General features: G+C 36.9%; 1 protein-coding gene across 2 annotated transcripts in view; it reads right to left on the bottom strand.

The window, feature by feature from the left end:
- The window catches only part of adam12b (ADAM metallopeptidase domain 12b), an 84,104-nt gene extending 67,410 nt beyond the window's left edge, over positions 1 to 16,694 (bottom strand). For both annotated transcript variants that reach the window (XM_055030040.1, XM_055030041.1), the window contains exons 1-2: positions 15,988 to 16,694; positions 2,561 to 2,682 (exon numbers count right to left, since the gene is read on the bottom strand). In XM_055030040.1, coding sequence (XP_054886015.1) covers positions 2,561 to 2,682; positions 15,988 to 16,102 — 237 coding nt within the window. In that variant the 5' untranslated portion in view covers positions 16,103 to 16,694. The remainder of the gene's footprint in view (positions 1 to 2,560; positions 2,683 to 15,987) is intronic.
- Positions 16,695 to 16,956: the final 262 nt, after the last annotated feature.

Here is a 16,956-nt window from a genome sequence, read left to right as displayed (position 1 = left end):
TTTCATAAGTGTCTATGAAAGGAGTTTATTCCTTTGTGTGTAATGTAAAGGTGAATAACACACCCAACATGTTATGAATCGACATTTTAGCTTATTACCAAACTAAAAGTATCTTCTTTTTCCATATTTCCAGTCTTTGCCCTTCTTTAGACCAAGGCATCTATCATGAAGCGACAGTGGATCAGTGCTATTTATAAGCTGACACACATGCTGTACATGGAGTCTGCACACCATTAAAAACTGTGTGCTCCTGAGTGCATATGCCATATGTCCTGCTCTGATCAAGCAGGGAGGCTAGTGTATGCTCACCTTAACCATATGGCTAAGAGAAACATGAGGAGTTGTTCAATGTCAAGATAACAATTAATGAACAAAGACAACAAATCTATGCTGTGAATGAAGAATTATTTCAGGCTGTGCACTGATGCTCATCATAGGATAGTCCCCCTTTCACCAGCTGAAGCCTGTATCCTCAACATGCCTGTTTGTACATCTAGGGGTTGAAATGCACATTTACTAACAAAACACTTTCATCACTAGACCCTATCTAATTCCTGGGCAGTGTGATCGCTGAACTGTCCAGTGCAGTTTAAACTTACACATAACTCTTTGAGTAGATAAACTGCATTTTCAAGCATCTGGAAATTGTATCCAAAGATGATCTACGATTTTTGTCCAGATGTTTTCTTTGAGTTATTATGATTTTTTTCATCTTCTTAAAATATATCCCCAAGTGTGTTTCCTTCGAACTCTACTGTTATGGATAGTCAAATTCAGAATGTTTTGAGTTTTCTTTCTTTTCTATTTTTCTGTAAACTGATTGAAGTTTATTTCCATGTCCTAATGAAAAAGCTACAGTGACAAACTGAGGTAATTCTAGTATGAGCTGGTATATTTTAGTCAGTCAAGCTTTCGACCTTTGTACTTTCCAAAAGTCGTTTGTTTGTGTGTTTGTGTGGCTAAATGGGAAGTTATGTGCATTTTGTCCTCCATCCAGCAAAGACAGCAAGTAATGATTCTGCCATACTTCACGACTCACTGATAATCTGCTGGCACACAAAAACAGCTTCACAGTATAACTGTTCTCCAGGAGGGTTGACTGCTATTTTCAATAAGACTTTCACCAGTTGCCCTTGTATTCCGCTTAATTTAGAAGAGGGGGTCAATTTGTAGATAACTTCCCTTAAAACAAATGTATCCTCTTAACAGAAATGCCTTATGTCAGAAGTGGCCAATGGGATAACACGTCTAATGTAGTGGAAAATGTGTGCATAATTAATCCGTGAAGCTCAAAGTTTCAATTCCCTGCTTGCCTACGTGACATATTTGTGATGTTTATGTAATTAACATCACTAGCCTTCTGCTACTGTGACAGAGGAGGTTGAAAACAAACAGCTCTCTCAGATGGGGACTTCCCTTCACCAGGAAAAATCTCAGCGCTCAGGGAGTTCTCAACACCTACACATTTCCCTTCTGACCAGAATTTTCAAAGTGACGAGTGACAAATTTAAAACTTATTCTTCAAGTGGCAAGAAGCCAGAGAGGAATTTAACTGCCCGCAAACAAATTTAGAGATTTTGTGCAAGGAATATTTGATTTTCTTGCTTTTTTAAAAATTAATCGCCTCCATTGTTAAAACAATTAAAATATTGTGGGAGACACAGGGGATGTAAGTTCCCAGGTTCTCTTATTGTCTCTCCTTACACTGATGCTGACCAGTGGTTGTGTGTTTAAAAACTTCAAAGTTAAAATTACAGGTAAATAATATTGTACACAACAACAGCAGTTAACTTCTAAATTTTATTTAAAAATTCCAGCTAAACAAGTTTTGAATAAAAATGTTTTAAATAAAGATTTGAAATAACATCCAATTGGTTACATTTTAAAATTAAACTGATTATAGAAAACCTACTAATAAATTGGATTACACCTAAACTGAAGAGTAACAACCAAAGAGGGTTGAGTAAGTCAAGAGGAGCTGCAGCGATCAGGTAGAAGATTGTGTCAACAGAACAATTGTTAGTTGTGTACTCAACAAACCCAGGCTTCACTGAAGAGAGAAAAAGAAAGAGATTGTTGCGAGAAAGCCATAAAAAGTCACATTTTCAGTTCGTCACAAGTTATGTTGTGTAAACAGCAAACATGTGGAAAAGGTACTTCAGTACAATATTGGTATTGTGCTCTACTTAGTATTGCTCTATATATTCACAAGCAAATACATTCCTATTTGCAATTATAATGAGACAAAACATGGACTAAATACTAAGTGCTGTATGCCACTAAGTTAGTGAACTTGGAAAATTATTCCAGGTCTTAAATTTGGCAAAAACATCAGAGTGCACATTGGGCGTGAGGGTAAAGAATGAAACACAACAGGTTAAATATCAGGAGCGATAAAGCAAAAAATGAAGGGGCTATTTGAAGGAACCAATCAAGCGTGGAAGCAATCCTCAGTAGAGGGAATCATCCACCACAGCTATGTCAGACAAAAAGCTAGGCAACTGTACTTGGCTCAGCTTATTGCCAGGGAACATGTGCTGCTAAACAATATTGTGTTTACCCCAGGGGTGAGCTGGCTGAGAGGTCTTCGCTCTTTGCCCTTCAGTATCAGAGGCACCGTGGTCTCATGGTGACGTGGTTTGGCTGCATCCTCCTGCCGTTTACCCTTGTCTGGAGTACTTCCTGTAAAGAGATGATCTAATTAAGTCAATGTCAAATTTAGAATCACATTGCAAACAATTTGGAAATAAAGCCCTGGCCAGCAATATGGTTCAAAGTATCCCTAAAATGCCCACAGGGCTAATAAAAAAAAGGACTTTGTGGCACTCATGCAGCGAGGCCAACAAAGATGAAGAAGGTTCAGACACGTTTCATTGCACTATTAAAAATTACAAACACACTGCTGGGGAAGAGTAAAAAGCTCACTCTTGTTCTTGGGAGTAGATGTGTTACGCCCCACAGGACCTCTGCCACAGACACAGCATCAATAATAGATGTTCTCGCTCAGTTTATAAGTAACTCAGCCATGGTTACATTTCTGAACTGAAATGTTGTTTGGAAGAAGCAAGCAGTATAAAAATATTTATAAAACATCCTTTTTTATTCTTTCCACTTTCTTTTACTTTATGTACAAACCTTGCATCTTTTACTTAATATCCTTGCTGCTTATCCTTTGGCTACTCTGCTTCTACTCAATAAAATAAGCAAAGTTTGAAGCCCTGCGTTGTAATTAGCACATAAAAAACTAATCACTTGGCAGGGGAATCCTAAGGCACCTACACAGTATTAAAAAAGGATGAAGCACACTAAACTGAGTTGGACCTTTGGGCAGGATGTGGGAAATGTATTGAGAATTCCCAATCCTCCTTCGACTTTTCTCTCCCACTGACTGCTGGCGATGCCCCTAATGCTCCCTTGACTTTACTGAGCATGTCTGCATTATAGCAGGCTTACCCGGCTTCCTCTGAAGCCCAATGAATGATAACAACCCATGGAGCAGCAGAGGAGATGAAGTACAGAGCAAAAGTTGAGCTCCGAGGGAACCAGGTGATGAGATTTCACTCTCCTGCTATGACAAAAAGTAACAAAAAAAAGAAGGCCGAAGAGAAAATCTGTATATATTTAATATCAGCCCTCATATTCTAAGCTCCAGAAATGCAGATGCAGCATGTGAGTTCACGCTATGTAGGGTTGCAAATATCAATTTATTTCTCCAATTAATCAAAGAAAAATATGTTAAATCAATCAGACTTACCAAATACAACTTGTATTTCAGTTTCATTACAACAAACTTCAGTGATTTCTGCAGCAGCTAAAGTGTAAACAAATATTTGCATTCAAACTATATAAAGTGGCACATGAAAAAAAATAAAACAATAGCATAATTAATGTTTTAGATATACAAACAAAAAAGCTGACATCAAATATGATGAAATTAAAGAGGAACAAAACATCTTTCAACTACACTTTTTCAATAAAACACCTTAAGGTGTAATTTGTGTAATTCATGAGTTTTTCTTTTTTTAAACAGAGTTAATTTAGATTTCAAAACCAAGACAATAATATGTGATTAAAACAGGATATTATCAACATTTTTTCGCTTGCAACACAAAACCTGCACATTGATCAGAGCGTAGCACACAAGCAATATGTTTAACTTTTAGGCATCTTTGTCACGAGTGTTCGCTCATTATTAGACCCTAGAGTGTCGTCTCTTTACATCCTGATCATGTCTTTATGGTTCTGTTGAAACCTTACAGAGCAACCTTACAGAGCATCCAAATGCTGTCATTGGCTTCACACTAATTTGGTCTTGGAAAATGAATACAAATATATTTCTGAACTCATCTCACCAGTTGTACTAACCACCATGTTTACTGTAAAGCTCAGACTGAGCACATAAATAACTGAAGCAGAAATCAAACGGCCACATGCAGCCAGAGGCTTCTAGTCACAGAGTGATTTAAGGAAAACAGCTGTTAGTTCTGTTCAAGCCACATTAAGAGTAGATCAAATATTAGATTTTGATATATTAAATAAATTCGCATTTATTTAAGAAAGGCATATTTACCAAAACTGAAAGTTGAGAAGTCCATCTAAAGCAAAGAAACATTAAACAACTTTTTTTACCCACTAACATTATTTATTTCCCCCCTTTTATAAACTATGACTATGAGAGACAACTGATTAAGAGGCTTTTTTGAAATGTGCTTTAAGCGAGTCGATGTAGTTGATGCAGTCCTCACCTCACAACACATTTGAAAGCCAAAAGCATATACCAGAATAAACAAGTCTAAATGGGTGAAAGCAGTTTGTTTATTGCCAGTATGAAGCTTCTAGTTCTTTGAAGACGAATTTCAGTGCTGTCGCCCATGTCATCGCCACTGCATTTGTTACGACATCAAACAGCCCGACAATGGCTACCCACTACTCTCAGATTTTTCTCTTTTTTTTAAATATAATCTTATTCTATTTTTTTTACAGACTCTTTTTCACAGTGCATAATAAGCTAACAAGGACATAAAAGGGACCTCCCGCATTTTAATGGCAGAACAGAACATGTGCCAACGCTGTTTTCTTGGTTTTAGCAGTCCATGAAAACCACATTAGACAGATGGAACAGCATGACTAAGACGAAAGGCCGTGGTTAGAGCTTTGTAATAAAAGTTTAAAAAAAGAAAAGTCAGAGCACCTTTATACCGTCACTTAAAATACTCTTGGCATTAAGTGTTGGGTACTTTTCAGTTTCAAACTTGCATAATACATACTGTACTCTATTCTCAACTACACAATACAAAGAAAGATTGATTAACTACATAAATTACACAGTGAATCACATTAAACAGTTTAAGTGACCATTGCATATTAATACATGGATAAATGCTGCAGTGAATGGATAGGGTTTGATACATGTCTCTCTCTTATAATGAGGTGGAGCCTGCTGAGCTAACAGACTGTTCGACTGACTTATGTTTAGAGTTTAGATACTGCTTCTTGCAATTAAATAGCAGGGTTGAAAACATATCGGATATGACCTTTCACAATGGCTATTACAGTTCACCTACATGACTTTCTCTTATGTAAATTGCATCCTGGACTTTTTAAGACCTTGTTATTCAATGATAATCAAAATTTTATGTTTTGCATACTTGTGAGAGTATGCCAAGAGGCCCTTTAAATAATAAAGTTTAAGTCTAAACTATGAATAATACTAATAATTACACAATATTTTGAATGTGGGATGCAACTTCAGTCAAGAATATATGATGCAGAGAAAAAGTAAAGAATTCTTTCTCTGTTGCTTTTTTGATTACAGTGTAATTCTTCAAATAATTAAGTAAATTTCTTTCTACGCTGGGTTAATAAACAGTTTTTAAATGATAACACCATTTCTAAACCAATTTGGCCCCATAATTATAATTGCCTTCTAAACCTAACAACTGCTTTTACCCCCCTTGGCAGCAACGACTGCCACTAAGTGTTGATGATAATTGAAAATTTGTCTTTCAAATCGCTGAAGGGGACTTTTGCCCACTTTTCTTTCCACTATTGTTTAAATTCAACCACCCTGAGAGGGTTTACAGTATGAACAAACCGTTTGGGGTTTTTCCACAGGACTTGTAGTCAGTCTAAACCACTCCAAAATCTTTTTTGTTGATTTGCTGTTGTGCTTTGGATGACTGTCCTCCTTCATAAACCAAGTGTACCTAGAATGACTCATACAAGTAGCCTGAGAATGTTCCTTTACCACCACCAGGTTTGACTGTGAGCATGCTGTGCAAGGTTTTAGCTGGATGTAGCAGTAAATACACCTTATGAAGGTTTTACTGCTGTTTAGTTAGTTTAAAAAATGATTTCCCATAACACTCTGGAGTCATAAGGATGGGAAAAGTGAGAGGAGCAGGTTTTTTGTTTCTTTGTTTGATTTTCTTTCTCTTTTTTTTTCTTTTTGAAACACTATCCAAGTGATTTGTTGATCCTACAGGTCTGGCAGTAAACAGGTCTTGGTGAGTCTATTGAAATTGAACTCAGCTTTCCAAAACATGTGGTCAATCAAAGTTCGGGATTTAAAAAGAAAGGTAATATCTATTTTACATAGAGCTAGGTTATTTTGGATCACGGCCACGTCCCATAAATGTTTTTCACTTTAAAGCTGCTTCCAGTTTTTACTCCTGATTGTTTTTTTTTTAAGAACTAAAACATTTTGGTGAAACAATAAAGCAAAAAGAAGAAACAGGATAAAGGCTTTTTTACAGTACCATATTTTTAAAATTAACAATGACAGCTTGTTTGCATTCTATTCTCTCTGTCCTGTTTAAAAAATGTGGTAAAAAAAAGAAAAGAAAAAGTAATTCCACCATTTCTTTCACTGTCTGAACAGTTTTGATGCTGTCTCCTCTTGTGAATGCTCCGGCTGCCAGGACAGCCAAAAATAATGAAAATGAAAATAGAGTAATTACAACCAGAAAGAGCCTGACCAAACCAGTCAGAACCAAAACAAATCACCCTCTTAAAGGTTAATTGAAATAAATGGTTTTTGTTGGATCACATGAGGCTACATGTTTACCTCAACACTAAGCATGCTTTCATCTAGTTAATAATTTGACATCGAATCCAATGGGAGGAACCGCCGACATATTCCACAAACAATGATAGTGGCTTGATTATGAAAAAAATCCTTCTTCAGAAGACTGATTTTTTTTCATAATTGTAAGTGATTAGCCTTACAACAATCGAGAGAAAATTCAGAAAGCTGAGGTGGTATGAAAGTTTCAGTCTTTTTCTATAAAGAGCAACCTGTTTACACAACTAAACTGTAACTACACCTGTTGCATGGAATCAAGTACACATTAATAGTGGCAAATGCAGAAATCACTGGAGAATTAGGTCTTAAGTTAATATGTGTGACTTTCTGCCTCTCAAAGAATGTTCTTATTTGAAAAGACACAAGTGTAAAACAAAAAAAAAAAAAAAAAAAACACAACAACATGCATTTAGAGCAGAGTTTAATCGAGTCAGCTCCCTTTTTTCTGCACCCCGCAGCACTTGCTGGTTGAGGTGAGTGCGCTTTTATGGCTCCGGATCATTTTGGGGGTTTCGAATGCTGTTTGATGTTCAGTTTGTTTGATGATTTTTTTTTTTGGGAGAGGGTGGAGAGAGATGTGGGCATGGGGATAGTCATACCAAACTCTTTAATATGTGTAATGGTAATTATGTTGTGTGTTTATGAAGTTCACTTTGACCCATCTGTATCAGCTGCCCAAACAGAAGAACTGACCTTTCAAACAGCAAATACATCCAACATCCATGATCGCACTGCATTATCTTTGTTATTTGAAAGCAAAACTGGGTAAACACCATCTGCTTTCTGGAAAGAATAGTAGTTGCCAAGCCAACCACAATTATATTCTACACATACTGCACATGATGGGGGAATCAGCTGCAGGTCAGACATTTAAAAGCCCAGCTCAACAACCTATCAGATGGTTTCCCTCCTATGTATCAAATAAATACACTGCTGACCAGGGTTGTGCAATAATCACATGTTCTCCTGAGTTCTGCCATGTCAACAGCACATCAAGACAAAAAAACTGTATGATTCACAGACTCCTGTGAGCTCTAATATTCACTGATTATTACCTTCCCTGGTCCATATTTGACACAAACAAGTTATGAACAGAAATAAAAAGATACATATCCATTTCAAAGACAGTTTCCCACTAATTTCTTAATTTGTATTTCTCTTCATTTAGTTCCTATCACACAGTGTGAAGATCATTTCTGAGAACAAATCAGAGGAAGAAAATAAATAATTCATTAGAATAGTAACAGACAATAATTTGTCAGTTAATTATGATTTTTTTTTATACAGCAAATGAAAATATGGCAATAAAGATTAAAACATTACGCCCGACTAATAAAATAAAGTTTAACAAATTCATATGCTAATTTATTGAATGCGAATAAAAGGATGTGAGGGAAAATAAAATAATGAAAAGAAGCACTAAAGCGTTGCTTTAGAGAAATGATCTTGAGTTTACACCTGCGGCTCAAGGCTCTACGGTCGCTCTTGGAGGAAATCTGAGGATTAAAGACTCTTTAATGTTTTATAGCGCTCCATCAACACCTTAGTCAAGGATTCCCATCCATGGACAAATTCGGTGAGCAAAACACACGTCAGCTAAATGCAGCAGCGGCATAGGTCTAAATTGTGCCCTCAAACATAAAAGGCATCTTAAAAAAAAGAGAATGTCGAATGAGGTCAGTTTGAATGCAGTGCAGCTCAGAGCTGTTCCTCAAAAGCAAAATGAACATATGTAAATGTGTTGAGAGCTTTCATAACTGGGACATCAGACTCGGTCAAAAAGATACTAACACAAACTATTTTAATAGTTGAGTCATTTACATTACAGGTGATTAAAGTAAGGCGTTTTTTAAATTAAATTTATTCTGTTTTATATTTTTCCCCAATTTTTTGAGCATGCCAAAAGTCTTGCGTTTCAATTTCTTAAGTTAAATAATAAATCTCTTCTTTATAGTCTTTCCAGACTAATCCAAGATATAAGACAGGTCTTATTTAAAAAAAAAAAGATGAGGTGTTGCTCTCTGAAGTTCTTTCTACTCTGTAGCTTTTGAATTAATGTGTGACGCTTGAAGCAACTTCAAAGAAGAAAGGACTTTCAACTGGAAATAAGTCATCAGCTCAACATATGAACAGGCTTCGCTTCTACTCTGTGACAAAAAGTACAAATGTATTTTTCATCTCGACTGAGATAACAAAAGACCTGCTTTAACAATCCATTCTTATTTAGTCCTGGCCTGTCAAATACTGCTATGCTGTTAAAACCCTGTGGCATGTCAGACATAAATAGCACCTCCTGGTTTCAACGCTGTGACAAAACAGCCACCACAACACTATTTGGAAAGAGGAAAGGCGACACACCTGAAGAATGGAAACATGAAACCTGACTTTAAAATTATTTATTTCAGTTTTGTCATAATGTCAAAGTCTTATCCTGCCCCTTGATTGATTTGATTATTACGACTTATTGTTGCAATCACTGGTAATAATTAAAGAACTTGTCAGACTGCTATCGATTGGGGACTCATGACAGTTCAAGAGTGTCACTAAATATTCCGCATAAAAAGCAATGTTGAAAACTGGTGTCATTGTGGGGACATTTCAATAGTAAAAATAAATGCCAAAGATAAAAGCTCTACGAAAGCTTATGCTAGAAAATCTTTTACACAAAGCAGAATATTTTGAAAACACAGAAACCCGGCTGGGGTTTAATGGCCTAAAATAAACAAGAACATAATATTTGATTTAAAAAACTATCATTTTTTACAGAAAAACTATTTGTACCCTTCATCTGATATGGATGAGTGCTTCTTTATTGCGAAATTTCAGCAAAAAATCCTTCTGCTGGTTCCCACATCACTCAGTTTCCCAATGATGACACAAAGGAGTAATTAGCACTGAAGTTGAGAAAGTGCTAATCCTGTATGAGGGTGCTCCCAGTTTCAACCCACACAGAGCTTGCACCCCCTTTACTGACCCAACAATTCCTCTGAAAACACTGGTAACATGAGACATTTTGGGAAGGGTTGTCGAGGTTTTGCTTGTGTGTCCCATTGCCATCCTGTGGGAGCAACAGAGGAAAAGCCAATTCCCGTCTCGTCTTGTGCAGATTTGTGTATTATGCTGCAGCGCCGGGGGATTTAAGATTGGAGGATTTGGGGATTAATGGGAATGTATCACTCATGCCACCTAAAAGAAATTTGTGAGGAAGATGAGATTCAGTGAAGTTGATTTTAACTGTGCCAGGAGCAAGGTTTAGAGATCAGCTTGTCAATCTGTCAGTTCAGCTCCCATCAGCTATCTTATTCACATTTTTACTGAAGTCTTTATACATCAAATGTGTTGATGTATTGCTGCTACTTTATCTTATTTATTCACTAGACTGTCATGAAGTTTTCAGCGTAACTTAAGTTTATTTCGTCTAGGGTGATTTGATGGATAATTTTCTTTCCTTTTTTTTACTATAATCACTCACTCCTGTATAGTCCAGTTAACAATTAAATCTTTTCATGTTTTGAAATCATTTATGTTTTTGACAGAGTAAAGTATCAGTGTATTTACTCTTGTTAATTTTGTCTGGAACAAGATAAAAACATTTCCACAGCTTTATATTTTCAAATGGTGTCTAATTCAGAGCACTAGTCTGTTAATTCTTGACAAAAAGCTTTAGCAAGCAAAGACGTATATGTTCACTCTTCTGCTACGCAGTGTTCAAATTCACTCCTGGTTCGCAGGATTCAACGTGTCTCCCTCATATTATATTCTCTCAAAACTGCTGCTATCTTGTCCATCAAACACTTCGATACAAAGGGCAATAGCTGGAGTCCTTGGCTTGATTCAATCAACAACACCTCAAGATAAATACACTGACAGAGGTGTGTGACCTTTCTGTTGTGAAGTTATTGATGTCTGGCAACCCAAGCAGTCCATCCTGCTGTGCCGCAGTGTGAGTTTGAGGCCTGAATCATATTGTTAGCCTCTCTTGTTCTGTCCTCTGTCTCATCCAAGCAAAACCTAATATCTCTTCAGAAAGACACTAGCTGCAGGTTGAAGACGATATTATGTGTATGTGTGAAAATGTGGTGTCTTCTTTCTGCAGCATCCACTCATTCGTTTTAATTTCAAGAGCATATGATTGCATGTTTATCATTTTCTCAAATCTCCAATCAGTCCACGATGAGCATTTATAAATGCTTTCTCCAGATATTTTGCAGGATGAGGGACTGGGTGGCCTTCTCCTTGACATCAATCCGCAATTTTTTTCCTCTCTGCTAAGTCATATTTTTCTCTCTCCTACAGCTCAGATTGTCTTACAAAGATACAGAAGCTTCACAATGGCACATTCGATCATGGCTGGAGGAGAAGGTGCCTCACACCCATCTTTATGTCAGGCTGATGTAGACCGAGGGGAAATTAATCCCTCCTCATCGATCAAACATGACTGACTGATGTTTGGCAAGGCCCTGTAAGTGGCCTTACCAAACACAGGTTCCTCATCCACTGTGTCGTTTACTCTTTTCTTCTTCAGGTCTCTAATTCATGCTCAGACAATAACTCACTCATTGGATGCAGTGTATGACTATTTGTTTTGTGTCCTCTCCTGTTGCCATCTCTTTTGTTAAATTTGTAACTCTGCCACCCAGAAACAGAGCAGTGGAAAGCTAAATCAGTCTGATGGCTATAATGACCACTGATGCTCAACACATGGAGACGTTTCTAACAGTGCATGTCCTTCCCTCATGGCCAGCAAATCAATGCCAGCCTGTCCTCAAAATGTCAAGCAGCAGCCACCCCAAGGGCTGGAAAGATAAACTGAGGTGAGGTTATTTCCTGAATGGTTTTAGCAGAACTTTTTTTTTTTTTTTTTTTTTTTGCACAATCATATATCAGCATTCCACCACAGACTGAGTGATGGGTTAGTCTCGCTTCTCAGGAAAGCACGCTCAAAGCCGGGCAATAGTCCTCCGAGTCCCAAGAGCGTGTACTTGAATTTCTTTTTTAGAGGGCGAGATTTATTCTCCTCCTCCTCAGTTTGTTTAGACAACAAAGACATTCTAATCTTTTCAATTAATTTTGTCTGCAGATGCAGGCTGACCACCTGATACCATCAAATCTGATCGGAGTCATTCAGTGTGCTCCCTAATTATTTATTGAATTTCCAATCCGGAGAGACAAAAAAATCTGATCCTTGGAAAAATGACTGAAATGGAAGAGAGAAAAAACAGGGAGCGCTGAGCTGCAAACATAACATAAATGAATGATCATTTTTCCCCAACACCATTTTGTGAGAGCTGAGCATTTTAATAACTATTTATCTCAAAGTGTTATTAATGGGTAAGAATTCATAAAAATACTTACCCATTAATACCAACTATTTGTATAAATACATCAAAAACAGCCTGAATGACCAAAGTGCTGAACAAACATCCTACATAAGCTTTAACCTTATTTAAAATAAACCAGTGCGGCATAGACTAATGGCTATGAAATGCTTGTAATTTGTTCATACACATGAAATAGTAATGTTTCAGCACAAAACTAAATATCTTCTAAATGTTGCTCCTTTATCATCTCGAAAGCTTTTTTTTTTTAGAGAAATTTGAATTGTCTAGATCTACATCAGAAGGTAAGTTTTACAAAAAAAAAAATTATCAACCACAAATTGCTGACTGAAGTATTTGTACTCAGAGAAAAGATCTTAATAATACAACTAACTTTTCTGCTAGTTTCAAGTCATGAAAGACGGTAGAGGCTATATTGTGACTTAGTTGTAAAAGACACAAGAGAGAGAAAAAGCCTTCTAAACTATTTATACGAAGGATGTTGAATTATTTCTTTGAAACATTTTTAACATAACACATTTTTATCGACCCTTTTTTACTTAAGGGAAAGGCACAACCAGATATAACAGATTTCAAATAACTACATAAAAAAGTCAATAAATTCTGATGCATCTCTTGCTTGAGTAACTGCTAACACAATCGTATTTGAAATGTGGCCAGGTCTTTGATTGCAGTTGAGTGCTGGCACTGAAGACAATGTATATCAGTCAGCAAAACAGTCTGTCTGCTTCTGCTTGGGCTGCAGTGTTTGTGGCAATGAAAGAGAGTTCGTCTCTACAAGCTGCAGTGCGTGTGCGAGAGTCAAAAAAAAAAAAAGTTATTAAATGACCATGTTTGGTTCAGCTTGGCACTCATTTAAAAAAAACAAAAAACAAAACTGCCTTCATTGAAGTAGCCATTTGTGTCTGTCTTTATGTTCCTAAATGTCTGAATGAAATAGATATTTAGAAACAGCTCATGTGTGAAACCATCCTTTACAGATTTATCTGCTTTAGTCGTCATTTCCAAAACATGCCACAAATCTGTCAAAATGTAGAATGCAGGATTTTGATATTGATTATCAGAAAAGTTTGTTTCACACATAGAATGCGTAACATTAGCACTAAATAGGATCTGATCATGTAAAGAATGTGTTTTCTCCCTGCTTAATTAGCTCAGACATCATGAAGCCATAGCAAATCTTATGCCAAATTCACCCACCTTTGCCTTTGCACATTTTGTGGTAATGCAGCTGCAGAAATTCACACTATGAATCAGCGAAAAATGCTAAATGTTAATAGGTCATACGGCTTTGCTAAAAAAAATGATAAGCCTTGAGAAAAGAGGTAAACAACAACAAAGTTTCCCTGAACTGACAACTCTTCTGCTACACACAATCTTTTAACAACAAAATATACAAGATAATTTTCTTTATCGATGGGCTGAGATTTTGAACAAATCAAAAAAGAATACACAAAAACGTAGTTGGCTAACAAAATGAATTCAGAAAAACAATATGAGTGTTGGTAAAGCGAAGACAAACACCTTTATTAAATGCCAAACCTCAGCACTGAGTATGCAGACTTCCTTTGTGATCAGATTTGAATAGATGCTTGAGACACTTGTCTAAAGCAGTTATACTGTCTTTAGAAGGGACATCCTTCTAAAGACATGTCGTGGTGATTTAAGCCTTGATTTCTTCCTTACACTTTTTACAACCACCCACAGTGTGACTGCAAAATGTGCCACTGCATTAGGATGAGAAGCTTGTTGCTGTTTAGGCATCAGTGTGCCAGCTTTTTATTTACACATTCATGTCGAGTGTTAGTGTTTCAAAAACACTAACACTGATTTTTAAAGAATAATAGAAATGTACACTTTATTGTAAATTACTTTAACAGCTGGTATACAGATGGAAACGGTGAGTATTTTATTACCTTGTAAGGTCAGTCAGGAAGCTGACTGACAATAACTTATAAATTCAGGTTTAAGGTATTGTTGCAGAATTATTGACCAGGATTCCTATTTATGCTGAATTTCAAAACTCCCAACTATTCCACACTCAAATTTCCAGCTACCAGGCCCATAGTCAAAATTTAAAGTATAAATATCAAGGTTTCTTATTAACTGGATGGATGGATGGATGGATGGATGGATGGATGGATGGATGGATGGATGGATGGATGGATGGATGGATGGATGGATGGATGGATGGATGGATGGATGGATGGATGGATGGATGGATATAACAGAGCAAGTCTAAAAATTCTAATATTTTCCATATATTTCTTGTTTATTATTATTTTTCTTCACTTGTTTAGATCCAAAATAATTACATATTTTTTCAGATTACCTGGGAACTCTGAAGAGAACAATTTCCCTAAAATAGCTACATGTAGAAGAAGAAAAAAATACATGTAATTTATTACATGTAAACAAACCAAAATTATCCAGTAGGTCCTGCTTGACACTTTTATTTAAAGCGCCTGATTGCTGACACTCAAAATTGCAGCATAACATTGGCAGTCTGGCACCACATCCACACAGGTGGGGTGGGGCTGTAATAAACAAGAGTCAACATCCTGCTGACATCAAAGAGGCTGCACTATTTCAGCACTCACTCATGCTGCCCCTTCAAACTGTTTTTTGCTCCCTGCATTTTTACATGAGCTAAACCTGTGGATGAAAGCTTTAATGACTCCGCACTGAGCAGAGAAACACCTCCTGAGCTCCATCGTATGTGCGTCTGGTGCCAATGTGAAAAGTATCAGTAATAATGTAGTGAACCAGTCTATAGAGGTTAAACTGGATTCAAAAACAATAATTTAGTTGTACAAAATTGCTTGATTTACATGAAATACAATATATTTTTATAGTCCCAGACAGCACACTGTTTCTCCACAGGAAATTGAAATTCTTGTTTATTTGAGTCTATTTATCAAGCAATTTCTTATTTTCTGCTCATGTCTTTGATATTTGCTCTGGTTACCACAGCCACATGAAATATTTGCTCTGTGCCACAATGCTCTTGTCGAGCTCCCCCACACAGTTTACACGCTCCCATCAGCTCAACAGATTAAATTTAGAGCATCAGAGAAAAACAAAGATATATATATATCCTGTTTTGGTTTATATTTTGAAAGCCAGAGATGAAGCTGCATCCTCCTGGATGTTAAACTCATCTATTTGTCTGACAGCAGTCTGACTTCCTTTTATTGTTGCGCAAAGATGGACCTAGAAAAACAAACTCTGCATCCTTTATGCACTTTCTCTAACAGTGAGGTGCACAGCATAACTACAGCTGTGGGAGTCTGGATATATACTGAAAAACTTGAACGAGCACAAATTATGCACACATGCCAAAGAATTGGCACTCTGTCCGATGCAGTTTTGATAAGGACCTAAAGTCATTTCTTGTAAACTCAGTTCAACTGAGTCATTCAATTTAGTTTATCTATGCAGCCATGGTTCACAACTAATGGTTCCTCAAGACAGTTTGCAAAACAAACTGATATAATTTATTTGCATAAATGTATTGTCAAATCAAGCCAACCATGCAGGCAGCTTATTCCCATTCAGACTCACCCTCCTTTATGCTGAAAACCTCGTTTTTGACATTTTCCAGGGCCGTGGACAGGGACCAGACGTGCAGCGCAAAGCCCAAAAAGACCAAGTTCCTCCGGCGGCTCCAGAGTCTCATCACGCCCGGTGCTCGGATGAAAAAGAAAAAAAAAATCTTCCGATCAGATAGCTACAGTTTTATCAGTCCAGCGCCTCCAGGCTCTACACGCAATTTTGCTTGATTTAGAATCGGGTTGAAGCAGCTCACAGTAGTTTAAGAGGGAGAAATACAAAAAAAGACTTTAACGACATGCAGAAACTTTTCCTTAAAGCAAGTAACATGTTTCAAGCTACAAGGTGGGAAAAACATATAAATAAACCTGCAAGATTTTTTTTTCTTTTGGCGTGTTAGTTTCTCTTTTAAAGGATTGAGTTAGAAAGAGGCAGAAAATGAAGATCGGCAGAAAGAGAGGATGTAGGAGCAGAGGACTCGCCGGAGCAGCAACACCGTGCCATGTGCGCTTTGGAGTCTGCCGGGTCCAAAAGCCTGATAAGTTAATGACGCCCCCCGGTGCTGCCCGAAAAATAGGTGCAACCCTTTTCCCAGGCAACCCTGTTTATTGTGCATGCCACTAATCATTAATGCAATTGTTTTGGGTTCCAAAGCAACAAAACAATTGCATTAGAAGAATTTCCGATGCTGTGCTTGTGCATTGTTCTGGTTTGAATCAGCAATTATTGTTTATATGTGGTAAATTTTAAACCATTCTTTGGTATAGTATAGTGGGTAAACACAGGACGACTGTATAAGATCACTGAAAAAGAATTTTAATATATTAAGAAAATAAAACATATTAACTAATTCAACCAATGCATTTTTTCCCCCAGTTTGTCACAGAAGCTTTGTTTTATAAAATTCGCTTTTGGAACAGAAGTTACAAGACTTGCATATTCAGACTGTTTATGATCAGTGAGAATATAGTACAATGGACT

The sequence above is a fragment of the Poeciliopsis prolifica genome, unplaced genomic scaffold, assembly GCF_027474105.1.
Source record: "Poeciliopsis prolifica strain line A6 unplaced genomic scaffold, Auburn_PproV2 SCAFFOLD005, whole genome shotgun sequence".
NCBI lineage: Eukaryota > Metazoa > Chordata > Actinopteri > Cyprinodontiformes > Poeciliidae > Poeciliopsis > Poeciliopsis prolifica.
The sequence above is the reverse complement of the archived record's forward strand: the minus strand, read 5'-3'. Positions and strand labels throughout refer to the sequence as shown.